Genomic DNA, 26,020 nt, shown 5'->3' with positions numbered 1-26,020 from the left:
ACTGTCAAAACGACGCAAACCCAGAAACAACGAGTCAATTGTGTTGCGTATCTGATTGAGATCCCTATATCCCCTATATCTTATTATCACTGAATAACAGTAATACAGTCTATTGTCCGACTATATAAGCCAGAGCACTGTGTGTTCAATCAAGTGTTGGCAAAGGACATTATTGTGGTAAATAAAACGAATAAATTGTCTGGTACAACATTCCAAAACGAGTGCAAGTGTCTTAGAGAGAAGATTTTTCAAACAAAGTATGTAACATATTCCATCAGTTTCCACCGTTTCATTTAAAAGTTCATGACACTTGGAATCGAAAACATTTTTTTTCATTTTATACTCATTTTTCACAATATTATGAACCACCCTATGTCGAATAAATGAACCACCCTAATGAAACATAATGTATTCGATGCTAGTTATAGTGCATATCATTATACAAGCTATTTCAAGAGACTAGTGATCAATTTCAAAAGATAAATTCTAAACATTTTTAATTTCGCCTTCCACAATTGAAAAAAACGACTAAGTCCCAGAGAGTAAATTTTTGCAAAAAAAAAATTTCAGATGACACCAAATCTCAAGGTTTCATGAAATTTCACGGTTATTTTTCGGTTTTCAAAGAAGCCAAACTTCAATCGCTTTGCGCCACCCCATTTTAAGTCCGATTGAGCTGAAGTTTTGCACAGGGTGTTTTTTCGAGCAGGTGAACATTTTGTATAGGGTTTTTTTTTTTTTAATTTTCTCGTCACTTTTTTTCCATACGATGATTGGCGCCCTAATAATTACACTAGATGAAAATTTTGAACTGGTGAAAACTCCGCGAAATAATTCCGTTTTAAAGATGTTTCTTGGTAGTTTATATTCTTTCTTTATGACAAGTTTGATGCATACAACTTACATTTTGCCATACACAAAATACGTCTCTAATAACCATGTATCTCAGGTAATCACATAACGCTAGGTAACAAGTCAATTATTTTTACCCACTGGAATAATTTGGTGGCATAAATAAGCTTATAAAAGCTGTTGTTTTTAAGAGCGATTTTTTTTTTTATCTTTTAATGTCCCCATATTTCAAGATTTCTAATATTCAAGAATCCATAGATCGAGTATCTGGAATCTTATAATACATATACTAATATATATACTAATCTTAGATTCCAAGGAACCAAAGAGATAGAATGAAAGACTTCGATCCAAAAATTCAGCATTTATAAGATTAATATATTAGGAATGTTGTAATCCAGAATCCTACAGGTCTACAACTCATAGGTAAAACAGTCTACAAACCAACTGTTTAAGGAAAAATCTAAAAGTCGCCCAAACTTAAGAATTTCAGAATTGAAGGACCAAAAACAAAATACAAGAACTTATGAATTCAACTGTACAGTAATTCAAGAGCTTTCGAATTCTAGTATGTAATAATCAAACTATCTATGAAATCTAAGAAACAAGACTCCAGAATGCAAAAACTCGAAACACATGGCAAGCTCCAATTAAACTTAGGATGGCAAATCTTGAATAATCGAATCTCTTGGAATCCTAGAATACAAGATTTTACATATTCATGAATCTTCGTAGACGGATTCTTCTTTGTGCAAAACAAGTTCTCACCAGTGAATCATTAGAAGCGAAGAGGAGCGAGATCCGTGGAGTATCTATAGATAAATACATACACACAATAAAATAAGAGGGTTGAAGAATGCAGGTATCGCATCCAAACATCAGATAATTTAAGAATTTAAAAACCCAAGCGAATCTAACAAATCGACTATTTACTAAGAGACCAAGAATACATGACCAAGAACCAGCAACCAAGAATACATAACAATCAAGAGTTCCAAAATTAATGTATTTTTATTGATCGACTGAACTGACACAAGACATTTAAACACGTTATGTATGGTGCAGAATCTATTCTTTACAATTTTTATTTTTATCCTATTCTGTTACAATTTCGTCATATAATAATAATAATATTTTAATTATTTCATCTCATTCGCACGAATTGTAAAAAATAGATCTACAATTAGTTTGACATACTATCAGAGTGATCCAGGTCTCCAAATTAAAATTAAAACAGCGGGTAACGAATTGACAGACAGGTAAAACGCTAAAGCAAGCAGTATTGCGTTCTCATGATTTCATTTTCTCCTAATAATCAATTAAAACAACACGCAGATAAGCTTATAAACTAGAGACTACATTACACGCATATTTATAACATTCTTCTTTTCAGATTTCCCTCATCAAACGTCTGAGATGAGACAGGAAGCGAATGTGATGATGCAGCATGAAATGGGGTATCTCTTTGTCCGCCCTGAGAACCCACCTGCGTCGTTGTGGCTTAGTGTTGTGCATCACTAACTGGATATCCCGTCGCATCGAGGTTATCAGACATTTTGGTTTCATGCGTTTATACAACACCAACTGCTTGAGTCGTGGACAGTACGATTTGACGAATCCCAGAAGCTTGGGCATAAATCTTGTTGTTCGGCCAGATTGGAATTCGAGTCGCTCCAACTGCAACAACCAGGAGCCGTGGTTTGGTACCAGCGCGTTTAGCATGCTCGGTAAGTAGCCATCACAGTCCGTAATCAGGGAACGGACGTGGTTTGGTGTGGAGATTGTGATAAACTGCAGAGCCAGGTATGTCGCCTCTAAACTTTCCAGCTGAGGAGCATGCAGTTCCAGGTGGAAACCAAATGGTGGTCGAGTAATAACGCTAAAGGCTGAAACATTTGTAACTTGTACTGTGAGACGCTTTAGTTTTGGTAGATGTAGCACTCCGAAACCACTTGGAATGATTCCCATTACACTGGGCACGATGTCCATCTCATCGATGACGAGTTCCTCGAGCTCCGGAAAGTTGAGGGCCGACTGCAGATGACCAGTGAGGGCGTATTTGATCAGATGTAGTTTGGTGATCTTGGCACAGTTGCTTTGAACTGACGCGAGAGCCATATCATGCCCGTAACGCATTGTGAGGCTGGTTATGCTGGGGTATCCTAAGAATACCTTAGACCAACAGTCGATGTCGAATGCAGTGTACTTGATGTTAACATCTAGGTGTTGTAGACGATGTAGCCGGTAACCAAACCAGAAGTTAGTCAAGCCAAAGTCTTCGATCTTCGCTGATTGAAAGTGACATCGATCGTCGAGCTCCACGATTGCGGTGATCATTTTGCCCAGATCAAGTTCCGTGAGATTGTTGAGCTTAGGAAACGTTATGTGCTGATAGATTCGTTTACTGTATTTCACCAATTCGTCGTTCATTTGCCGTACGTTGCGCTGCTCGTCGAAGTAATACACTTTTAAGGAAAAATCTTGAACTAGCTTTCGCGACTGAAATATTGCCGCATTCCATTGCTTGCACACTAGGGATGCACTGAGACGGTCCGGAACACTTAGATGTTGAAAAATGTTTTCGTAAATATGCACTGGCAGGCTGCCGAATCGCTCGACCCAAAATGACTGCATGCTGTTTTAATGTTTAATGTATAAAATGATTGTTGAACACGTGAAATTGAACTAGCGAAAGCCCGGTAGAGTAATTTTGTTTTAAAGCATTTCATTTTTGTTAGGTAATATTTGTAGGACGATAAAATGAATACCTAACAATTTTGGGTATGCAATCTCTTTGTAGTCTATAAAAAAACTAAGCACTGTAACCACTGAAATGATTACCTATTTTGATGCCAAAAACACTTCATCATTGTTTTAGGTTTGTGTCGTGGAAAATGTAAAACAATGCATGTATTGAGTTTGTATTTGAGTGCAGTATCGCACTGAATGCAATAATAAGATTGAGAAAATGTGACCAAAATGCAATGAGAAGTGAATATTCGTAAGCTATAATAAGTCCTGTTTCTATCTGGAACCCATAAAATAAAAATAAACGAAATTTTAAAAATAAAATTTAGGATTTCTATCCGAAAATCCTTGTGCTCTAGGAATCAGTTAACTAGTAATCCAAAACTCAGCAACATTCAAGAATCGAAGAATACACGAATAACAACAATAAAATTCTTGAATCATATTCTCAAAAGTAGCATCCTTACTTTAATAATTTAAGAATCTAAAGACGGAAATGTCGACCAGTGCAGCAGTGTTATCCTCAGTTAGCAAAGGTTTGCTCATGCTCCTTTGTTCTCTGTATTTCGCTCGGGCACATCTAGTGCTTTGAGACCTTGGGCTTTCCGAGATTAAAGAGTCGGTAGGATGGGAGCCACTTCTACCATTATTCATGGAAAAAGATCCCTCCAACCGGTTGCCAGGTTTTCGCTCGACAGTCCAACGCTGTTCCGTGTCCATCCGTAACAATAATTATAATAATATGCTAACGAGATGTAAAGTGTCTCCAACAAGCGTGACAAAAGTACATTCGTCTCCGTCTGTAGCCCACTTCTGCGCTGTGTCGCAGTCGCGGCCGCCGGTAAGAGCGTGACAACAGCGATATGCCTTTCGGCAGGTCGGCCATATCGGTAAAAAGCGGCAGTGCGTACCGATACCGATAGCCTTTCGAGAGGCTGACTGTGTGCACTTTACTATCGGACCGTCGGGTTCGTTTTCTTTAAATTACTTTGGTGAACCTGAGCCGTTTTCCAAACAAACAAAATTCTTAACTTAGAACCGAAAAAGAACATTTTTACTGGAGCTTCCATTTTCGTGGTTCAATTTTTACCGTGCACAAAACGCATATCAAGCAGCTTGTCGTACCGGTGATTTCCATCAGGTGCAGGGTGCGATTAATTATTCTGCGATTATTCAAATGAGGACTAATTTTTCAATTTCATTGCTTTACATACTGCATCCATGCGGGTCACCGTCGGTTGGTATCTCTCTCTCTCCTTCTCGAATCGCTACTGAAGGAGTCACAATATTGGAAGAGAAAAATTCAAGAATTTAGCGAATAATTCCAGGTAAATAAATCGTTTATCAACTGTCAGTCAGTGAACCTAACATTGACCATATTACCATAGTCGACTAGAATCACAACGCACGGATTGTAACAAGTTGAAGTATGTCGATCCGTAAACATGACTCTTCCAGTGATCATGTTCGATATTTCCAAGTCGAATTAACGTACCTCGGTGAGGCCGGTGAGTAATAATTGTGGCAAAACAAGCAGCCTGCATCCGCCGAGGGTATTAATTATCTAATCTGTACTATTTGTCAAAGTGACACTTTGGCTTGGTGACAGTTAGCATCGCCAGGCAGCACTAGGAGTGTCAACCGGTAGATACATACGATATCGCCCATTCCGTGACAGCTCTATTAAAACAGTAGGTTCCATTAGACGACAGCATTTGTAACACTATCAGCCGGCTGCATGTTGCACCTAGCCAACAGACAATCACCAGTGGAAATTAATTGATCAACAGTGGGAATCAAATTCGTCTAGCAAAAATGCAGTGAACGTGCTTCCGCTGAAAACCACTCGACCAAAGGGATTGCGTTCTCTAGAGGAACCAGACACTGAAACGTACGAATGGTAGCGAAGGAGCCGCAGGAGCTGCGCTCCATCTGGTGGTAACATCAGGGTTGCCACAGTAAATTATTCAAAGTGTCGATACAATTAGCGGTAATAAATCTTGCAGAGATTTTACCGCGCGTAGCCGTTGTTTTTTCGCATCGGGTATATTGGACCGTGGACATTTAACAGTCCATATAGAATGTAAACGGGAGGGAAAGTATCAGGCGGCCAACCGCTGACGATGGCGATTCTGTTCATCGAAGGCGGACTGTTAACTCCTTTATGCCCAGGTTTAATTTCTTAACGATTGTTAAAAAAAATTAAGTAACATTTATTTAAAGCTGATCAATAAGAAGGAGCATCCAGCATGTTTTCCAAAGGTTTTTGTTTGTATCCGCACAGATGTATACTTGGTCATTAAAGGGTTACCTATCGAAGGCAGTTTCGAAAACTTTTTTTTAGTTTAAATGTACGCCAGTTTTGAATAATTCATTATGGAAGTGATCAATCACTCGGCAGGTGGTGATCGCAAGAAGAAGGACGGTGGGAAGGGCTCGGGAAATTAAACTATCCTTATTCTCTTGAGGTAGACAGTGGTAATACGCTGTGCTTTGGTGTGTAGGCTAGGCAAAAAGGGGGCTTTTATTTTGAAAACTATGGAGAATTCCGAACAACTGCTTTAAGCGATGTTAGCGAACTCCCCTTCCGAAGAGAAAAACTATATTGCTTGGTCATTACTATTTAATTTATCATTAAACCAATAAATGAAATAAAAAAATGATCATATTAGCATCATCATTACCCACAACATTTACATAATTTCCTCTAGTTAAAGAAATTTTTACTATTTTTCATTTGTTTTCGGCTCTTCAAGTTCATTCCATAGCTTTGGTACAACTTTATAAAATGTTGAAATATTAACTGAAAAAAAGCTCGTTAGCAATAAACAATTATATTAGCAGGATAACTTCAATGCTCACCTTATGTTCAAGATGGTGAAAAGCACATAATTCTAGTTTATAATAAAGTGTTATTTCTGAAAAATTACACTTCACATTTCGGCTAATTGATTTCCAATTTCGTAATTTCATCGTGTTTCTGAGAAAATTTTATTGTTACTTCGTCTTCGATGCAAAATCGTACATATTAAATCTGAAACTATGTGTTTAATCCTGTTTTTCAAAGACGTTAACATATCCGTGGAAACTGCTTACCAGGTTTGTCTTTTCTACTCGGAGAAACACTACCGTGTAGGTGATTATCTTTCACTGCGCAAACAACTACTCTCACACTGCTAAACGATGGGCTTGCTTTAACAGAGCTGCGAATCGTGTGTATCTGAGGAGCTCACAAAAAAACACCGCTATGGAATTTGAATTTTTTTTAGAGAAATAATAAACTGGTTTGATCTTTCTCACACAGAAGGACAATACGCACAATAACTACACAACAGAGATCACTGCAGTGCTTTAACTGTGTGTCTTTTAAGTAAATATCAAATGAGGGAAAAATCTAGGTAGGAAATTGCTTTGCGTTGTTCGCTTTGCATCTCGAAACCGAAAAAAAATAAATCCAGCCTTCCGTCGCGCATGTTTGCTCTTCGAATTCTATCAAATTGATCTCAGCAGTGTACTCCGCGGCGTTCTTCTATGTATTCTCTCTAGAGTGATTCACCACTCTTCTTTCGCTCAGCTGTGGTGTAAGCAGCTCGTGTGCTAGTTTATCTGCGAGCAAGACTCGAGCAAGACACATACTTTAGGATACTGCGAATCAAGATATAGAAAAACTGTTTTTAGAGTATACACATCAATGGAGTCAGATGTTTGCCTTCGTAGGAATCCCAGAACTGCAAATGCTTTGGTTGTGATGATCGAAATGTGGTCGTGGAACTGTAATTTAGAATCTTCTGTGACACCCAGATCGCGAGGTCGTCAACACAAAATTTGTTATTTATTACTATTATTATTTAATCAACTCATGTAACGTGAGATTTACAATCTTTTAAAATGTTACAAAATGATATAAGTTCACGGAGATATGTGATACTATCCAATTTACAAACTAATGATACCGTAAACTGGGGTGACTTTGATCAGCGGGGTGACTTTGATCACTCTACCTGTTTTTTGAATTTGTGGTGAAAAAACTCTCGTATAGCTTGGGATTCATCGTAATCTTCACTGATTGTGTTTAGATATGTGTACATTGACACCATGCATTTTCTGCTATTTAGAAAGTTTTTTTTTCATGCTAAAATATGAATAGAAAAAAACTGGATTTTGAGCGATTATTATTGCCTCCGAACAACTAAATTAAATTTTGTAATTATAATATTCTTGAAATATTTAAAATATTTTCCAAAAAGTGATCAAAGTCACCCCAGTTTACGGTACCTTTATTAATCATTACAATTCGTTCAGTTCATAACGATCAATTCCAAGAGTTGTTCCCGTTTAAAAGTCGACAAAATAATTTTAGATTTTACATTCATGGATAACCTATTCCAATTGATAATCGTCGGAAGTGGGAAACAAACATCATTTACAAATATGTTAAAGATAAGTGTACCGAGCACGCTCCCTTGCGGCACACCTGAAGTGATGACGAATTCCTGGGAGTATTTCGAATACCTTTGAAAGTGAACACAAGATTGATATTACACGATAATTTTCCACTACTATCTGGGTACTTTTTGACCTTAGAATTGGCACAATTCTAGAAGATTGACAGATATCTGGGGTAGTCTTGATTTAAAGCGATAGATTGAGAAGACAAGCAACATGCATAAGAGAGAGCTTCGTCGTCGCAAGGTTACAGAGTCCGCGTTGACAACCGAGTGGTGGTAGTTTCGAATTATAGAAGAACCTAGTCATTCGTTGGCGAAAGGACTTTAAGTATGGGCTTACTCTCAGGCTCTTTCACACAAAAAACTTCCCTCCAGACTTAATAACCACTGGTCTAAAGCTTCTATAATATCATAGACTATAGCACGTTATACGCTGTTAGCTTGCAGGAGGATGTGATAAGGTCGATAAGGAATGTAGTAGGTTACTAAGCCTGAAAGAGAAGACAAAAAATAAGCACTGGAACACGGAGCAGGTTACTTCTCAATAAAGCAGGCATTAGACGAAGCAAACATTTGATATTTTAGTACGGATTTTATTTTGTGCAGATAAAATTCCTACCAATAATAGAAAATATTCGCTTCGTCTAATACCTGCTTAGGTAGCACAGCAAAAGGGTGAAAAAAACAAATGTGCGAACAGCAAAAACGTCCGGACAATGCCACTAAAGATTAAAAGCTGTTGGTCGCAGTGGGGTCCATACAAATATAAAAAAATATGCACAGTTTTTAAGGAACAATGGCGGTACTCCATCAACCCCGGCTCCTTTGCTCGCCTCTATTAGCATTCGTTGTGTGTGTTTAAAAAACAGATTGGTTGATTAAGGCTTGAATTTTTCCGTGTAGTTACAACTAGATAGCATCAGCTTCAAATTGTTCATGTTGGTTCGTCAGCCTCGTACATTTTGATAGTACACAGTCAGGAGATTTTTGTTCACCGTGGCAGCACAATACTTATTTGTCACCTCGAGGCATTTTGAGTAAAACTTAAAATACCAATTTCCATCAAATCAAATTTGCTTAAAGTCACGAAACAAAAACAGTTTCTAGGATATCCATCGAACTAACGTTTCTGGTCTAAATTTATATATTTTCTGAATTTTTTCGTAAGTTTTTTTTTCAAATTGCATCATCCATAATGTCCATTAATAAAGGAGTTCCAGAACAGAGAATATAAGAATAGAAATTGTGAGGTAAATTCGACTTTATTTCCTAATAATGCTGTAGCTTTTGCTTGAGGTGATGAGTGTTTTTCTCGGCTAAAATTTTCTCGGAAACACAATGAAAATATCAAATTTGAAATAAAATATACTCGCTTACTGAAAACTGTAATTAAATTTTCTTAAGGGGTAATATCTACCAAATGCTCAAAAGAACAAGGCTTTTTTCATTATTTTTTTTACAGGAAATTTGAGATGTAAGGTATATAAATAATATATCATTGGATTGAGCAACCGTTGCACAATAAAAAAAAAATATTTTTATTGCTATTTTTGTTACAAAATGGCGGCTGTGCAGCGATTGCCGTGAACTGCTGTTTTTAAAGTTGTTCCGCGGCGAGCAGTAGAAGTCGTGCTCAACTCCACCTATAACCAAAACAATTTTTTTTCATTATCTACATATGTGTCGCTAGTGAAGTACACATGATTATATTTTTAGAATTTTTCTTCGCAACATGGCAACGGTTTGAAAAAAAAAAAAGTTCTGTTTCGACAAAAAAATCGACTCTGATTGTTTATAACTTTAGTTGTTGTAAATCAATCGCTAAAATCGTGTGTACTTCACTAGAAGAAGCTACAGTTAAAATTTCAAGTAAATCGGATGTAAACTTCTTCAGTTCTACTGCTCGCCGATTTTGAAAACATGGTTTTGGGAAAAACGCGTTTAAAGTTCCAAAATGCTATAAATCTTAAGAATCGCAATAATAAAGCCCCTAATAATTTTTTTAGCTTCAGTCAGCTATCCATGCGCCGTAAAGTTGTCCTTCCTGGGTTTTATTTTTCTCTTCTACCTTTTTGTCATCTGATGTATGGCTGCGCCTAGCCTCTCTCGTGATATCAGACATGCGATGCTCAGTGACTTTGACACAGTTGGCGCCCGATCCCACGCAAAACTCAAACTTGTTACTCATATTTAAGTACTTTTGAATATAACGCACAGTTAAACAGTATAGAAAAACTCAAACAAAAAATGTACACAACGAGAACGGTTGATCGGCTAAACAAAGGGAAATTGTGAGTGAACACGTTCTGTAGAGACGCTATAACGGTCGAAACTTGATGCAGAGACCTCTATACTTCAAATTTGAAACACGATAACGATCATAGGTAACTTCTGCTAGTTTACAAAGCCTCGAAATAAAAAGAAAAACGAGCATCGCCCAATTAAACGGAAAATGTGATTTTGGAGTATAAAAGTTGTTTGGTAAAAATTGATTTAAACGAACTTTGAGTTCAGATCTGTAATTAGGTAGATTTTGATTCTTCGATAGTTTTAGTATGATTTAGGTCAATGAAATAAATGGCGAAAATTTTTTTTTTGGTAGATATTACCCCTTAATGCAAAGATAACTTATCTGGCAGCATTAACGATCATTTTGGACTACATGACTAAATTTAATAAAAAAAAAGTTTCTAGAATGTTATTTATATAAAATATCCGAAGATATAAAAAAATTTAGTTGAGTGAAACTAGACTTTCTACTATAGATGAAGAACAAAAAAAATAGACTTTATTTCTCAAAAATGCATTTTTTTTTTAAATATAAAAATTACATGTTTTTGATTCCTAGACTGTATCTCAACAAAAATAATTAGGCGCTTTAATTCTGAGCATTATGCGTTTGTAGCCATAATTGAAAGAAAATGAGGGCTTTTGACGGAAATAGCCTTTTTATCGGAAAGAGGAGGGTTCCACGAAGCGAGGAGTGATCCAATCGGCACCGAAGTTGGGATTTTTGCATAGTCATCTTATAAGAATAAATACCCAAACCAGGAGTTAAATCTTAGAAGGTTGTTACCACGTTTTTACTTGTTTTTTCACACTTGAGAACGAATAATCCATATTATATACAAATTTCCTTATTCGATTAATCATTATTTAGGGGCTAAAATCGAAAAATAATAACAGAAGGGTTGTATAAAAAGTCACGACCGCAAGATTGATGCAGAACTACATAAAGTTACATTCCTTGTATTAAATTTTTTTAAAAATTTGGTGCAAAAGTGGAGTTGAAATGCTACTGGATTTCAAATAGCACCTATGAATTCGAAATTGCCTAACAGAAATGGAACAAACACTATGCGACGCAAACAAACTTAAACAGTCAGAGTGTTAATGCAGGAACATATTAAATCGTCAATCAATTATTTGTTGTCCTTTTAAGGTTAATTCACTCAATAGTCGTTTAATTTATTACCGAATATAACGTTGATCGCATCTCTGTGCTACCCCGATGCAATGGAGATTAAGGCACACAGACAACAAATGCACGGCAGATTATGATCGCCAACAAAGCAAAGCAAAGCCTTAGTGCTACATTCCGTATCGGAGCTCAACCTTCTGTTTTACTATACACAGACTTCGCAGCCGACTGTTTAGTGTATAGGACAATTGCGGGGCTAGCGCTACGATCCTACTGACACTTACAGTCTCTCCCGAGCCGGGACCGTACCACGAGATTAGCTGGAAGAACAACATCAAAAATATCCACAAAAAAAATCAGTGTTGCCAAAATATTTGATTTTCATAAGAAGAAGTTGCTAGCCAACGCACCTGCCGCTGACGGCGGAACTTCCGCACAAAGACAACTTTTCACTAGAGAAAGAAGTAGTGCCGCAGCGGCTACTGGTAACGCTGCTACCACTACTTCTGCTGGCTGGTCCCTGCTGCTTAGTTACCGTCCTAGTCGCCACCAATTAGTAATATGATTGGTTTAGGCAGAAGCAGATACTTTTATAGCCCAAATAGTACATTTCTGGTTTACTGGGTATATAATTCCGTCGATCGTGTTTGCGAAAGCAATCATCAAACGACCTATTAGATCAATCGAAATCTGCATTTCAACAAGGCTTAACTATTTCCAATAGTACAGTTGTTTTCATAAATATAGCACTTTATGCTATCGACTGAGGGATTTAATCGCAGTAAAGTATGTTCATCTTTCGAAACAATTTACGTAGACCATCAGTAATTCACAGTTTTTCTCAATAGTTCTATTGTCGCTTCTCTATCAAATTCAGTGAACTAGCGATTAGCATTCCTAAGGCTAAAATTTTAGCGACGCTAACAGTTTCGCTAACCAGCTCAAAAATTATCGAAATCCCTAAACCGCTAACTGAATATTAGCCTCGCTAATTAGCGATTAGCGAATTAGCGGAATTGTGCCCACCACTGTTAATTTGATATCAGATATGATGCTGGTCGCTATCCCCGACAGTGTAAATAAGGTATTCTTCTGATAACATAGTGAAAAGCTAATTTCGCTGATTACGTTTGTGTTGTCAAAATACGGCAGCTTTTCATGGAGCATGTGCTGATGCTGCTGCTACCTGCTACTTAGTTAGGACTGTCCAAGTCGCCATCCACTTTTAATATGATTGGTTTAGGCAGAATAAGGCTCTTCTAAATTCTAAATAGTACATTTTCAGTTCACTATATGTAAAAATCCGTCGGAAATATGTAGTAGTTTCACAGAAATCACATATACATACATTTTCTGTACACGTTAGGCAATGAGTTGTGCTGTATTTTCAGCTTAGTTGGATGGATCATTCTCATTCATCAAGGGTGGTCGGTATTGGTGCTAACAATGGATTCCCATGCATTTAGGCGTAAGGTTTTTTGGACGTTTTGTATTAACCTGGCGTTCTCCCAGGAGATCTGCTAGATGCCTGATTTAGCCTCCAGTGACACTTTGTCTTCAAGGTTACACAGTAGATCTTTTGAAATGTTGCTGCTTTTTCAAAACACAATAGATAACAAAAAATTCTCATAAACGTAATAGCCACTGTAACTATCAATACTGAGACAAAGTCAATTAACAAATAAAATTTCTTGCATGTTTACAATGGTTGGGATGATTCTAATACTCCAAATTTACTATAAATGGTCTAGAGAACGAAATGGAAAACTCAAACTAAACAACACTGCTTTTTTCCTCCCCTAAACGGTGACCACCTGCGATCAATCATAGCCAACCCACCCCACGAGAGGGACGTGGAGCGACGTACAGCAGACGACAAATATTGACCAACGGTTAAAAGTGCTTAATAATCAATAATTCCTTCATTTAGTCAGATAGTGCTGTGAGCGGGTTTCGTAAGCGCGTGCTCGGTTCCCTTGTGGGCAATATTAGCTAATTATTCGATTTTGCTTCTAGGTGGCAACCTGATTTTCCTGTATAATATTTCTATTTGCCATCGAAACGTCAACTGGAAACTCCAACCCGGGCGATCTGACGGCCCGTTGGCAATGTTATGTCAGTAGGGATTAGCGTGAAAATATGTGAAGACCGCAAAACGCGCAGCAAACACCGGCACCGTATCACAAACTGTGCGCAAACTTTGTGACGGGTATCGATTCTGCTGCTGCTGATGGAAAGCGGGAAGTGTGAAGCGAAAACAACTGGTGATTAGGGCACATTTCTAGGACGGGTACTTACTTGTGGCCGAGCTCGTGGGAGATCGTGTGCGCCAGGGTGATCCCGTTGTCCTCGTTGACGCTGCACGACTTGTCCGGACGGCACATGCCGCCCACGTTGGCGACCCCTAAGGTGCTGAAGGAAGAAAGAAAGATTTATTAGCTTGCGCCTGCGAAAGGAGGTATGCGTGATATCGACTGCTAATAATACCCCATTACGCCACGTTCGATACGCGACAGTTTGCAGTGAAAATGGATAGAATGCAGTGCAGAAACTTACGAGCATCCATGGGTGGAGCAAATGTTTTTTCTGGTTACCAAAATTGCCACATCGTGATGATGAGGGTCGTCCTCTGCCTTTGGATTTAAGCTTCGCTGCCATCTAAGGATAATTAAGAGAAAGACTTCAATGCTGCTGTAAGCCAGAAGCATGAGTCGCACTAACCTGCAGAAGTTTTCCAGTGTGTTAGCCGCTATGTGCGTCACGTTGAAGTCGGCATGCGATTCCTCCTCTTCGAGTATGATTATTCGCACCACTGTCACCTGGATCGAATTACCGATGGTGGGATCTTTATACAATGATGAAACCATATTCATGATTGTCAACAGGTACTGCTGTAGATCCATGTCCTGATGGAACTGCACCATGGAATGATCCGCAACGACTAAGGCCTCAACATGCCGAGGAGTGCTGATGGATCGCTTGATGCGTTTCTTGCCCATTCCCGCTGGTGCTGCTCCGACAGTTCCGGGATGATCACGACTTTTTCGGCCACCCTGTACGATCACCTGCCAACGACAAAAACGAGAGAGGCCTTTGGAAATTTCTCGCTTGTTTCAGAGAAAAATGTACATTGTGCAGCGTACGACCGCCTTCTAGGGCAGCACACGGATAGTATTACCTTTCCCTGATGTTGCCACTCGATCCGAGTCTCGGTAAGCCTCCGTGGTTCCTTGGTTCCGCAGTTGCTGGCATGACGCTTTCTGCGTTTCTTCTTTTTCTTCTTGCCGGTCGCAGCTGTTGCTTTCTGTTTGCGAGTGGAGAGTTCGGTTAAGTCCCTTCAGGGTTGTTCAAGCTGTAATCTTACCTTCGACCGGGTGGCCTTAATATCCTTAACATCCGCCCGTTTGAAAATTACGTGCGGGTGGCCATCTTTGTCCGACGGGCTGTGATTATTGGACGGTTCGATCCAGTATTCGGTCTTATTGGTTCGCAGGAAGCCGGTCTAAAAAATGCGCATAATTAATTGCTTTAAATACGAGACTGGAAAAGGCCAACGCACAAGGAGATAATGTTATATTTGAAAAGAAAAAAAAATGGTTTTGAATCAAACGACATTCAATTCGCCCGAACAGGGAAACTGCAATAAATCCAATTCGGAACCGTTTGGTTGGATTCGCTAGTTAGCAAATTAATAAAATCCTGAGCTGTGCGTTTCATGGATCTGATTAGTCCGTAGCTTAAATGGTGCTAGTAGTAAAAAAGTTTTGTTACGATCAAACAAACCGAAACGTGTTGTTAATTTAGGAGAAACAACATTTAAATAATTTAAACATTTAGAATAAATGGTTGAACAAAAGATCATATTGCAGAAATATCAGGCAAAACCGGATTGGAAATCTTGGTTAGCGAAAGGGCAAATCACAGCCAACATAGAACTTGAAACAGTTGAGGACCAATCACTCAAACGGTTGTTGCAATCGAATAATTCTCAACACGCGCGTTTATCGAAAATTTAGGAAGGTAATTTTTCATCACACATCACAGCTTTAAGGTAGAAAAAAACCCACTTAATATGTTATGTTCGGCACGTGGTTGACCACATGAATCGAACATGAACTTCGCCTCGACTGATCAGTGCAACACGAATTTTGATTTAATTTTTGTTTTGTTTCACTCAAGAGCCCGACGCTGCCAGGAACACCGAATGAGTTCATAAAATGATAAATTTTTATTAGCTCACGAAACTCCCCTTTATGTCAGTTCCAATTAGGCTTGAGACACCAACCGAACGGTGCATGCTAGAGATCTGCTTTGGCCGTGAGGTTGCGCGAGACTTAATTTCTTTTTTGCCAAGATATTTATTAATCCTAGTCACGACTCCGATGACGACGTTCGGTCTCCGCACGATTGGTCGGTAATATTTTAATTAATCTCAGTGGGGCAGTTCTCTAGTATGGAGCAGGTCATGTGTAGAATGGAGTACTTTCATGCTAGGCAAAGTGGACGCCAACGCCGATGCAAGCTTTTCCGTTGTTCGGTTCGTCGTTATTACTATTATAGGTGTTGTTAAGGTGATTATAACTGAGAGCACGAAAAGGGTGGGGGTGTTATTGAATCAAACTCTTTGAGAGTTGAACCGTATTGAATAAAAAGTAACAAATCCTTATGAATGTAGCTCCACCCTCAATAATTGTTGAACTATTACGAAAATTTCCAGGTTTTTGAACAGTTGCTGTAAAAGCTCAATACCATAAAAAGATTAACATTCATCAGTGTGCCGATCATTAGAATTTAAAAAAAATACTATCAAAGTATTGAACAAAATGGGATTTCTTGAGCTGGTTCAAAATATGATATAAAATATATATTTTCGTCCATATAAGAAATTTTTTTAAATTTTTCATTTTAAACGAACTTTCTGCTTTAGTGCTATAGAACATCTAAAAATGCTCGCGTGACAGAAATTTTTTCAAGTTACTCGAGAATAGACGTCAGGTAGCAGATAGAACATGTTAAATATTTTTCGAATATGTTCGTTGTTTATGTTATTTTATGTTATAGTCAGGCTTCGAAAAATGACTGAGGTGCGACGAACTCTTTTTACTCCAACAGCCTCATGAATAAGCTATGCATGAGAGCTCACATACAGCTAAAGCTCTCACAAGGCAACAAAACTGTCTTGTGTTGCATACGACAGCTCACTCTTGCGCATGTATTTTGTTCGTTCGGGCATGATAGCCTAGTTTGTTCATTTTGAAGATGTCTTGTTGGCTTGGCTTGTGCCCCTGACAGCTTGCTGATCGGCTGTGGCTGTCATCGACTCGCACTCCTCCGTTTCTCCTTTTTCTTAGGCCATTGCTATAATGAATATTCCCCACGTAAGAAAAAACGTGTTTCACACCATTTCGCTTTTATTATAGCATCGGCCTCACTTTCAAAATCACCTGACAACCCGCTCGGATTCGGGCCAAGGGATGTCGGGGATTATGGGGTGTCTTTAGCGACAGCTTGGAAGAACCAGCAGGCATTAGAAGATAAAAAATAACAGCCTGTTTGGCATTGCATGTGTGTGCTGTCGTCAGGGGCTATCGGGTTATGTACCGAACGTACGGGGAGCAGGGAGAGCTGTGCAATACAATGAGAGCCGAATTCGTTGAAAACTTGCTGTCCCAGATAGACTGTCATTTTCAGAACTATAATAGTTACTTTAGTGACAAATAAGTCGTAAAAATAAATGATGAAAAGTACGGTTTCTAATATTGGGAATCATGTTCAAAACATTACTGAAGGTCATTTTTCCGGTAAATATTAGCAGCATGTTTGTGAGTGGTAGAAAAAATTCAGCTTCTCTATTTTCGTTATTCTAAGGGCGTTAAAAGGGGCCAATGGTGTTTCACAACAGTAATACCGACAAGTTTGTTTAATTTATCGTCATTTCGTTTCTAGCAGTGTTTTCTGCCGTTTCCGGCACTTTCACAGCCACCAAGTAGTACTTAACAGCAGCAAGATTGACGAGTATCCAACTTTTCCAGATAGACGTAGTTCTATGTCAAAAAAACATGATTCGATATAACGTAATGAGTTGAAAAAAGAGTTATATAACGTAATAGATAACGAGGAATACTATTACGTTAAAACGAGGTATACTGTTTTTATTACCTGTATGGACCACTTACTGCGACCATAAACATTGATTTTTATTTTACATCGCCCGGGTTTTTACTGTATTCCGGTAATCTTTTATTTTATTGTAACAAAGCGTAACGACACCAGCTACTCCCTTATAGAAATTACGTAACGCAGTAGAATAATTTGCTTAATGAAAATGCCCGTTTATGGAGTAGAATTATAGCTTTCCCCGATTATTTTGTTATGTAACACTGATCTTACCTCCTCTCTCTCTCCTATGTAACAATTCATAACGCCAAGGGTACCCCCTTTTCCTCTTATGGGTGTTACTTAATTCATGGATAGCGCCTAACAACAATATCGCACGCCAGCCTGGAGGGCTAATAGCGGTCTCGATCAACTAGATTAGTTGAGTAAATTCGTTATCGATATTGTTTTTGGCACGTTGTGCATGTTGTAGGATAAGTACAACGATACACCGTGCCTCAGTGCTGAGTCGAGAAAATTTCCAGCTCGAAATGAACCTCGACCTAATCGGGAATCGAACACGACATCACAACCGTGTGTGGGAGAGCTAGCCGACCGACATCGCTAACCAAAGAACCACGGGAACCACTTACCGCCTAAGTGATATGTTGTTTTTGTTATCCGTGCTTGTGTGTTTGCTTTTTACTCTTCATTTTTACACTAACTGTTTCGAGTCTCGTTCATCCTGCCATTATTAACATCAATTGTAATTCACTGTTGAGGTTCCAACTTTATGCTCCTGTGACAAGTTATTTTGTAAGAGGAACTTATTTTTGTGATAAGGAAGTCTTCAAGGTTTTATAGAATTCAACGTGGAGGAAGGGTTAGTGAGGAGCCCACTAGGGTGGGACAAAAAATAAATTCCAGCTCCCATGCACTTTTCGTGTTCCTTAACAACCGTGTAACTTTTCAGATCGATCGGTGGAACTATATTTTTGCGCCCGATTTTTAAAGTTTCCATTCGATTTTATATGGGAAAATTAACTTTTTCAAAACTTTTTCTCTAGAGATGTCCAGTTAGCTCTTAAAAATATATCGATACATTTTGTAGAAAATAAGAAAATTTCATCTGAAGACCATAAGGCGCTATAATGCTTGTAGAAAATATTATTCACCCCAAACTGATTGAATGTCTGACGAACGGCTCATGATTAGAAAACCATCGATGTTTAACGAACATTTTTTTTACCGTGTTGGGTATTTTATCACTGCGACCAATTTTTTGATCTTTTGCGACATATGCCCTTGTTAATTTTGCTAAGTCAGGACAACGTACCACTATTGGAAGTAGCCGTCATGATATGACCAATAGCATTAGTCCAGTCTGGTATTACACTTCGCATGAAGCGAATAACCGTACTGGGAGTTGTTCTCCAGATTTCAGAGGGTTCTAACAGCCCCCTATTAAAGAACTTATGTCTTTTATTAATATTTGTCGGACATCGGCATAACAGGTGTTCCGAGTCTTCTTTTTCCATGCCACATAAGCGACACGTATCATCTTGAAGTTTTTTCATAAGCTTCAAGTGATAACGACTCGGACAATCCCCTGTTATAAGACCAGTATATGTACTTAGATCTTTCGTTGAAAGCTCCAGTATTTTGCGAGTCATAGGACCGTTCGGTGTTATAAACCTCTTTGACTGCCTACCAATGGAAGTATTTTTTCCAGTTGCACTCCAATTTCGAAATTTCCCATGCTTTCAGCTCCATTTTGAGTGAAGAAGTGGATAAGCCACAGGAAGGTTCTGGTCCTATGAACTGATGAGACGATCCAAGTCTTACAAGTTCATCGGCTTTTTCGTTCCCATCGATTTCACAGTGACCAGGAACCCAATATAAATTTATTTGATTATTGCAACCCAGGTTTTGAAGTGATTGAAAACACTCCCAAACAAGTTTTGATGTGCATGTTGCAGACTTCAGAGCAATTAAAGCTGCTTGACTGTCGGACATGAAGCAAATGTTTGAGTGTCTGTATTTCCTGCGTAGGCAGAACATTCTAGTATAGCTTGGACTTCGGCTTGGAAAACGGTTGGCCATTGACCCATCGGAATTGATAGATCTACTCCTGGGTCTGTTACTCCTGCTCCCACTCGATCGTTCATTTTTGAACCATCTGTGTAAAACACAATTGATCCCGGACGGAGATCGGGACCCCCGCGTTCCTAAACATCGCGCTCAGGTTTAACTATTTGATATCTTCTTTCAAAGTTGTATCCTTTCTCCATCCAGTCTTCATTGTTGGTTACTAGAGGATTGATACGAATAGTTTTTAGAATATTTGGATGACCTGTTAGGTCACCTTCAAAGAATTTTAACAGTCTTTGGATCCTTAATGCACTATTACACTATTATTAGTTTTCTTACATATCCATAGAGTATTTGTGGCTTTGCCTATTACTTGCTCTAGATGTGTATTCCAGTTAAGTTTTTTGTCAAGAGTACCCCGAGATATTTGACGTTGTCTGAGAGTTTCAAGAGCTCACCTTCAAATTTTATATTATTTAGCATAACTTTTCTCCTTCGTGTAAATGGAACGATAGTAGTTTTTGAAGGATTTACATTTAGATCTTCCCTCTCACAATGTTTTAAGCAGTTTGCATTCGGTTAGCGATGATATCGTCATACTTGCCACGAACAATTATGACTAAATCATCAGCGAACCCAACTATTTCAAACCCTTCATCTATCATTTTTTTAAGAAGATCATCAACTGTTAACGACCACAATAGGGAGATATCACTCCTCCTTGCGGGCATCCTTTTATTGCTTTTACACTTATGTATGAGCTTCCAAGGTTCGCTGATATTTCTCTTTTTGATAACATCTCGGTGATCCAATGAATAATGCAATTGTCGAAACCACGTTTCTTCATTGCAGCCGTCATTGAGTCATGGTATGAATTATCAAATGCTCCTTCTATATTAAGGAACGTCGCAAGTGAAATTTCTTTCGCTGCAAAAGATTTCTCTAGTTTTGTAACAATAGTATGAGGTGCTGTTACAGAGGTACAAATTTTCGCTCGCGTGTTATATAGGAAGAAAACTGCTTTAATGTTGTGCGTGTTCGTTATAAATGTAATCGCGAAGTGCGTTTATTTTTTTAAATTTACAAGTGTTTTTTGGAAGAGTTTGCGGCTTGTTGTGTTATGTTTGTTGCGAAACATCCACCAATTGAGTGTAGTAATGCCGTAAACATCGATTGACAAAATGGCTGCAATAGCATATAGAGTGGTACTACGCCACCGTCGCTTGCAGCTGGTTTTAGTTTGCTTCTCATCACTGTGTGTTGTGTGTGTAGAAAGAGTTGAACAAGTTGGAAAATTGAACGTCGAGAGATGATGAAAAATTCATATACCTAGTTTTCGGGAGAAAAATTGGACGAAACGGGAATCGAGTGTAGTGAAATCGATTTAGTGCGTTTTATCGGTGAAATTATGATTGTTCTAGCGGAATTGGTTAAATTGTTCAGAAAACTTTAGATTGTCTCGCGGCATATCTGGATAGTGTGTATCAAATTACCGGGACTGCTGCTCGCACTGGCCCAACGAATAACAGATGTGAAGGGAATTGGAAGATGAGTATCGGTGTTTGTGTTCTTTTACATGCAATCTGAAGTAGAAGTGGGCAAAACAGTTCTTTACCGAAAGCGGCTCTGAACCGGTCACTCACCGTCTCAATAAACGCCTCATAGTTAACAATTATTCGCGAGATTGATGGATCGTGCTGTTTCGGTAAACTTTGGTCTCGGGCGAACCATCCGTTTTAGCGCGCAAAGAACCGTGGTTCATTTTCTTGAGCCGTTCGATCAATCGCTCGAGCTCGGCTTACCGAAATGTACTATTTTCCGTAATGAGCGCGTGCTAAAAATCTTTGAACGTGATAAGCAGAACGTTAGTAAATATGAATGAGCCAGAATTGGTCAGTTAAATATTCCGCTCCACTTATATATCGATTGTCTAACTATATAGTCAAATATTTATTTACCGCGCGCGAGATTAGGAAATATATGATCGTTACCGTTTTGCAATTTATGATTTTTCTAGCTTTTGCGCAAATATTGTTACAAATAAACTTTTCTCTCAGTTCACCATATTGTAATCTTATAGGTGGAAATGAAACTAGCTCATGTATACTCGGATTGTGATTGATTTGGCCCTTTGTAAATAAACACTGTTTGTATTATGTATGGTTGTATATTTGCATTTTTCAAATTATAAGGCTTTGAATGCATGCAACTCTGCCAGTTTTCATACTTGATAGGCGTCACAGGTTACTCATCGTATCAACGGACTCGTTCAAGCGCTTTATAGAAATTGTATATTTTATGATACAAACCACGCACACGTGTACGTGGCCCCAACAACATACTTATTGCTTGTTGGTTTAATTAGGTTCCATGAACGAAATTATAAATTTTGTATTTCTTCCAAGTAAACCACACATATTTTTCCATGGTCTTTCGTGTTTAAATCGGTCTCAAATCATGAAATAGTTTTTTTAAAATAGACGAACAGTATACGAGAAATTTATTAGGCATAAAGCCAGATGTGCTGGTGACCAAATATCTGGATACTCCGCGTCGATACCATCCATGAGATCGTATTTTCTTCAGATTGATCATCAACGCGTAATAGTTGTTGGTAGCCAAAAGGGTCACTTCAACACAACATAGGAGTGGAGGGGCATTAACGTGGATACAACTTTCGTGATTCGTAGCTTCAGTAACATTATATAGTTGACTAATATAAATCAATGAAAGATACGTTTCGGTTTCACGGTTACATACGGTTACAGTTACATTATGACCTCGTAAGGAGATGTCCGAACATTTGAGTTGTCTCAATTCAATTGTAGGTCCGGGATCAACTCAATTATAGGTCCAGTGTGCGTTCAATTGTAGGTCGCGTGCGTTTCGTTTTTTCAGTGTTACATCATCAAACAGAATGAGTTCGGAACCCGTTTTAATTTTCGCGGTGAATATAATTATTTCATAGGCGCGATATTAGTTGTTATGAACTCGGTGCTCGAAATCAGCGCATCGATTACCAAAACGAACCCAGCTGCAAACCCTTCCCTCACCTCCAACATCCCAGTGATTTCTCGTGGAAGTATAGAGGTGTTCTCGGCTTCCAACAAAGCGAGTATCACGTCAACATGTTCCTATACATAGGTACTCCTTCTTTGACCTGCATTCGGATGCGGCCGGCGCTGGTATTGCCTAATATAAAGATTAAGGTCACCAGTTTTAACACATTGAGGATGAATGTTAATCCCAAACATCATCCGCTGGTTCTCTGTGTTATTACAGCTGATCTGGCAATAACGGAGTAGCAACCGCGGGCGGTCAATCATGCTCATGCTCATGCTCAATAGTATGAAGTGCTGTTTCAGACGATTTACCCTCCTTATATGCAAATTGATATTTGCTGAGAGGAGATTTAGAAAAATATGATGACTTGATGTGTTCACCGATTATAAGACATATATAGTACTATAACGAACATTTAGTGAAAACTACAAAACTACAAAGTTTTTATAAGATAATGTTTTTGAATTAAATTATTCATAATTCTATTTCTAATATGTTTCGTTGAAAAAAAAAACCTTTTTGCGGTGCATATAACTTTTTTGGAGAGACAAAATTTTGTAATCATTTAAACCTTTTTTTCATAGATCCTTTTCGAACCTTAGTCAAGATCAAACAAAAAAAAAACATATCTATAGCACTAAATGATATCTTTAGCGCATAGGCGCATCTGTGCAAAGTTTCAGCCAGATCAAAAATGGAAGATTAAAATGGTTGCCCTATGTTCCGTAGGAGTTCACTGGGTTTTTTACTTAAGCTTTGAGGCGTCATCCATAAATTACCTAATGACTTTTTCCGAACTTTCTTTGGACCCTCACCCCATAAAAAGACATTGTTAGATTTCAGAATACCTCCTCCTCCTCGATCTTATGTAAGATTTTTTTCCAGGAAAAAAAAATTTAATTAATCAAGAAACACGTGCATTTTTCGAAAAAAAAAAATACAAAACTTTTCTCAAAGCGAACAAATCCGTAGAGAATGAAAAACAGAACAAGTTAACCAATTCAGTTCATATCATGTATACAAACTATGGATTCGCTGCCTGCTTTGGGTTCACATATTAGAATCCCAGCGAGATAATTTTGAAAATTTATTATCTTTCAGTGTTTCAATCTTTCGTCAGGTTTTCTCCTTGTAGGCATTCGTAAGAAATTTGCATACCCCCATTCTGTCTCTAAACCCTTACGTATTCTGTGGATGGCCCTTAACAACATTTCAGAATAAAAATGCTTTAATTTAACCCTGATATCGTTTTTTCCATATAACGATTCCCCACCCTACTGTATATCCTATTTCCCCAGTTATTTCATTTTTCTATCGGCAACCCACATTTACTGCTAGAAATTAAAATTTAAAAATAGCGTGAGTTGTCTTAAAGTCATTAAAATAAGAAAGCTATAAAAAATTATCCTGCTAGATTTCGTTCCTGGCCCCATGCAGATTGTTGGATGGAAAATCTAACGGAAAATTTATTTCGGCAGTCGTAATATGCAGACAGTCAGAATGGAAAGTTCACAATAATGCTGCTTTAGATTCTATAGATAAACCATCTATTTCATGACCATTAAATTTTGTTGAAAGAAGTTCAATGATTTTTCTCATACGAGCTCAAAATCAAGTTCAAATTTCATATAATATTGCCGTTAACGTTTACATAACCAATCTTTTCAGGCCACCACAAACATTGCCGAAAATATTGAAAAATAACAATCGGCGTTGTCCTACGTCAAATCAGTATTTTTGTGAACCTTTAAAAATGAAAACCTTTCTCCTTTTTCTTTATTTATTTTATTATTTTATATTTCGTCTTCGACATAAAACATCGTACAGACAATTTAACTTATGTTCTAATTCTTAGTCTAAACACATATTTCGACACACCAAAATCAAACATGTTTATCACATCATTGAAATAATTACAACAGACATCCAATGGGTTATTCATTCCATAGAGAGTGCGGTGATTTGGTCGGCGGAAAAACTCAGGTTGACGTAGCAATCGAAGAGGTGTGTTGAATCGCAATTTTCCAAGAATGTCCGCGCAATCTATTCGATCTGTTAGCACATCAAATATTAGCATACGTTGGAGGAAAACTCATCTACTTGACAATGTGGGCAAATCGATCAACATACAGCGGCTTTCATACGATGGTAGGTTAGTTCTGTCCCTCCAGTTTAGAGATCGAAGAGCATATCGGAGAAAGTGTTTCTGAACTTGTTCTAATCGGTTGATGTGTATTGCATGATACGGCGCCCACACTTGCACCGCATATTCCAGGACACTGCGCACGAACGAGCAATACAGTATCTTCAGCGTGTAAATATTGTCGAAGAATTTCGAATTTCGCTTCAAAAAACCCAATAGGGAGTAAGCTTTAGCCGTGACTGCAGAAATGTGCTCCGTAAACCTTAATTTGCTATCGACAGGCACTCCTAAATCTTTCACTGTGGTCGTGCGGGCCAAGCTCGTTGACGCCATTTTGTACTCGAAGGCAATCGGTGCACGCAAGCGGCTGAATGAGATCACGCAACATTTGGTCACATTGGCTTCCATTCCGTTCAAGCCACACCATTCCAGAAGCATGTCGATATCCATTTGGAGCGCACAACAGTCAGCCTCCGTTGTGACTACACGGTAAAACTTGAGGTCGTCAGCGTACAATAATTTTGGAGATTTCAGCTTCGTGCAGAGATCGTTTATAAACAGTATGAACAACAGAGGGCCCAGAATACTGCCTTGAGGTACTCCTGAAAGAATCTCAAAAGGTGTAGAATACGTTTCACCTACCTTCACCGAAGAATTACGTCCGGTAAGGTACGAGTAAATCCATTGTGTCAGCCACTCTGGAAGTCCTATCCGCTTAAACTTTTCAACAGCTAAAGTATGTGGCACCTTGTCGAATGCTTTGGCAAAGTCAATGTAAATCGCGTCAATTTGCTGCCGTTTTTCCATCCGATTTACAAGGGTCGAAACATAACTCATCAAATTTGTCGTAGTAGATCGCCTCTGAACAAATCCGTGCTGATCAGCTGAGATAACGTGTTTAACAGATTGGTAGAGCACATCGTGTACCATGCTTTCGAAAACTTTCGGCAAACAACTTAATATAGAAATTCCGCGATAATTTTCTACATCGTTGAGCGAACCTGATTTATGAATCGGTATGATCGAAGCGGATTTCCAAACGGTGGGAAAGCATTTTTCACTCAAAGAACGGTTGAAGAGTATACTTACAGGCAAGGCTAGAGCGCTTGCACAATTTTCGACAACGAATGGTGGCAATTGATCGGGTCCAGGGCCTTT

General features: G+C 38.4%; 1 protein-coding gene across 1 annotated transcript in view; it reads right to left on the bottom strand.

The window, feature by feature from the left end:
• LOC129726885 (A disintegrin and metalloproteinase with thrombospondin motifs 7) overlaps positions 1 to 26,020 on the bottom strand; it is a 97,281-nt gene that overhangs the window by 36,290 nt on the left and 34,971 nt on the right. Inside the window, exons 4-8 of the mRNA XM_055684087.1 lie at positions 14,834 to 14,971; positions 14,648 to 14,773; positions 14,191 to 14,534; positions 14,026 to 14,127; positions 13,768 to 13,881 (exon numbers count right to left, since the gene is read on the bottom strand). Of these exons, the coding sequence (XP_055540062.1) occupies positions 13,768 to 13,881; positions 14,026 to 14,127; positions 14,191 to 14,534; positions 14,648 to 14,773; positions 14,834 to 14,971 (824 nt within the window). The remainder of the gene's footprint in view (positions 1 to 13,767; positions 13,882 to 14,025; positions 14,128 to 14,190; positions 14,535 to 14,647; positions 14,774 to 14,833; positions 14,972 to 26,020) is intronic.

This window comes from Wyeomyia smithii, chromosome 3 (genome assembly GCF_029784165.1).
Source record: "Wyeomyia smithii strain HCP4-BCI-WySm-NY-G18 chromosome 3, ASM2978416v1, whole genome shotgun sequence".
Lineage (NCBI taxonomy): Eukaryota > Metazoa > Arthropoda > Insecta > Diptera > Culicidae > Wyeomyia > Wyeomyia smithii.
The sequence above is the reverse complement of the archived record's forward strand: the minus strand, read 5'-3'. Positions and strand labels throughout refer to the sequence as shown.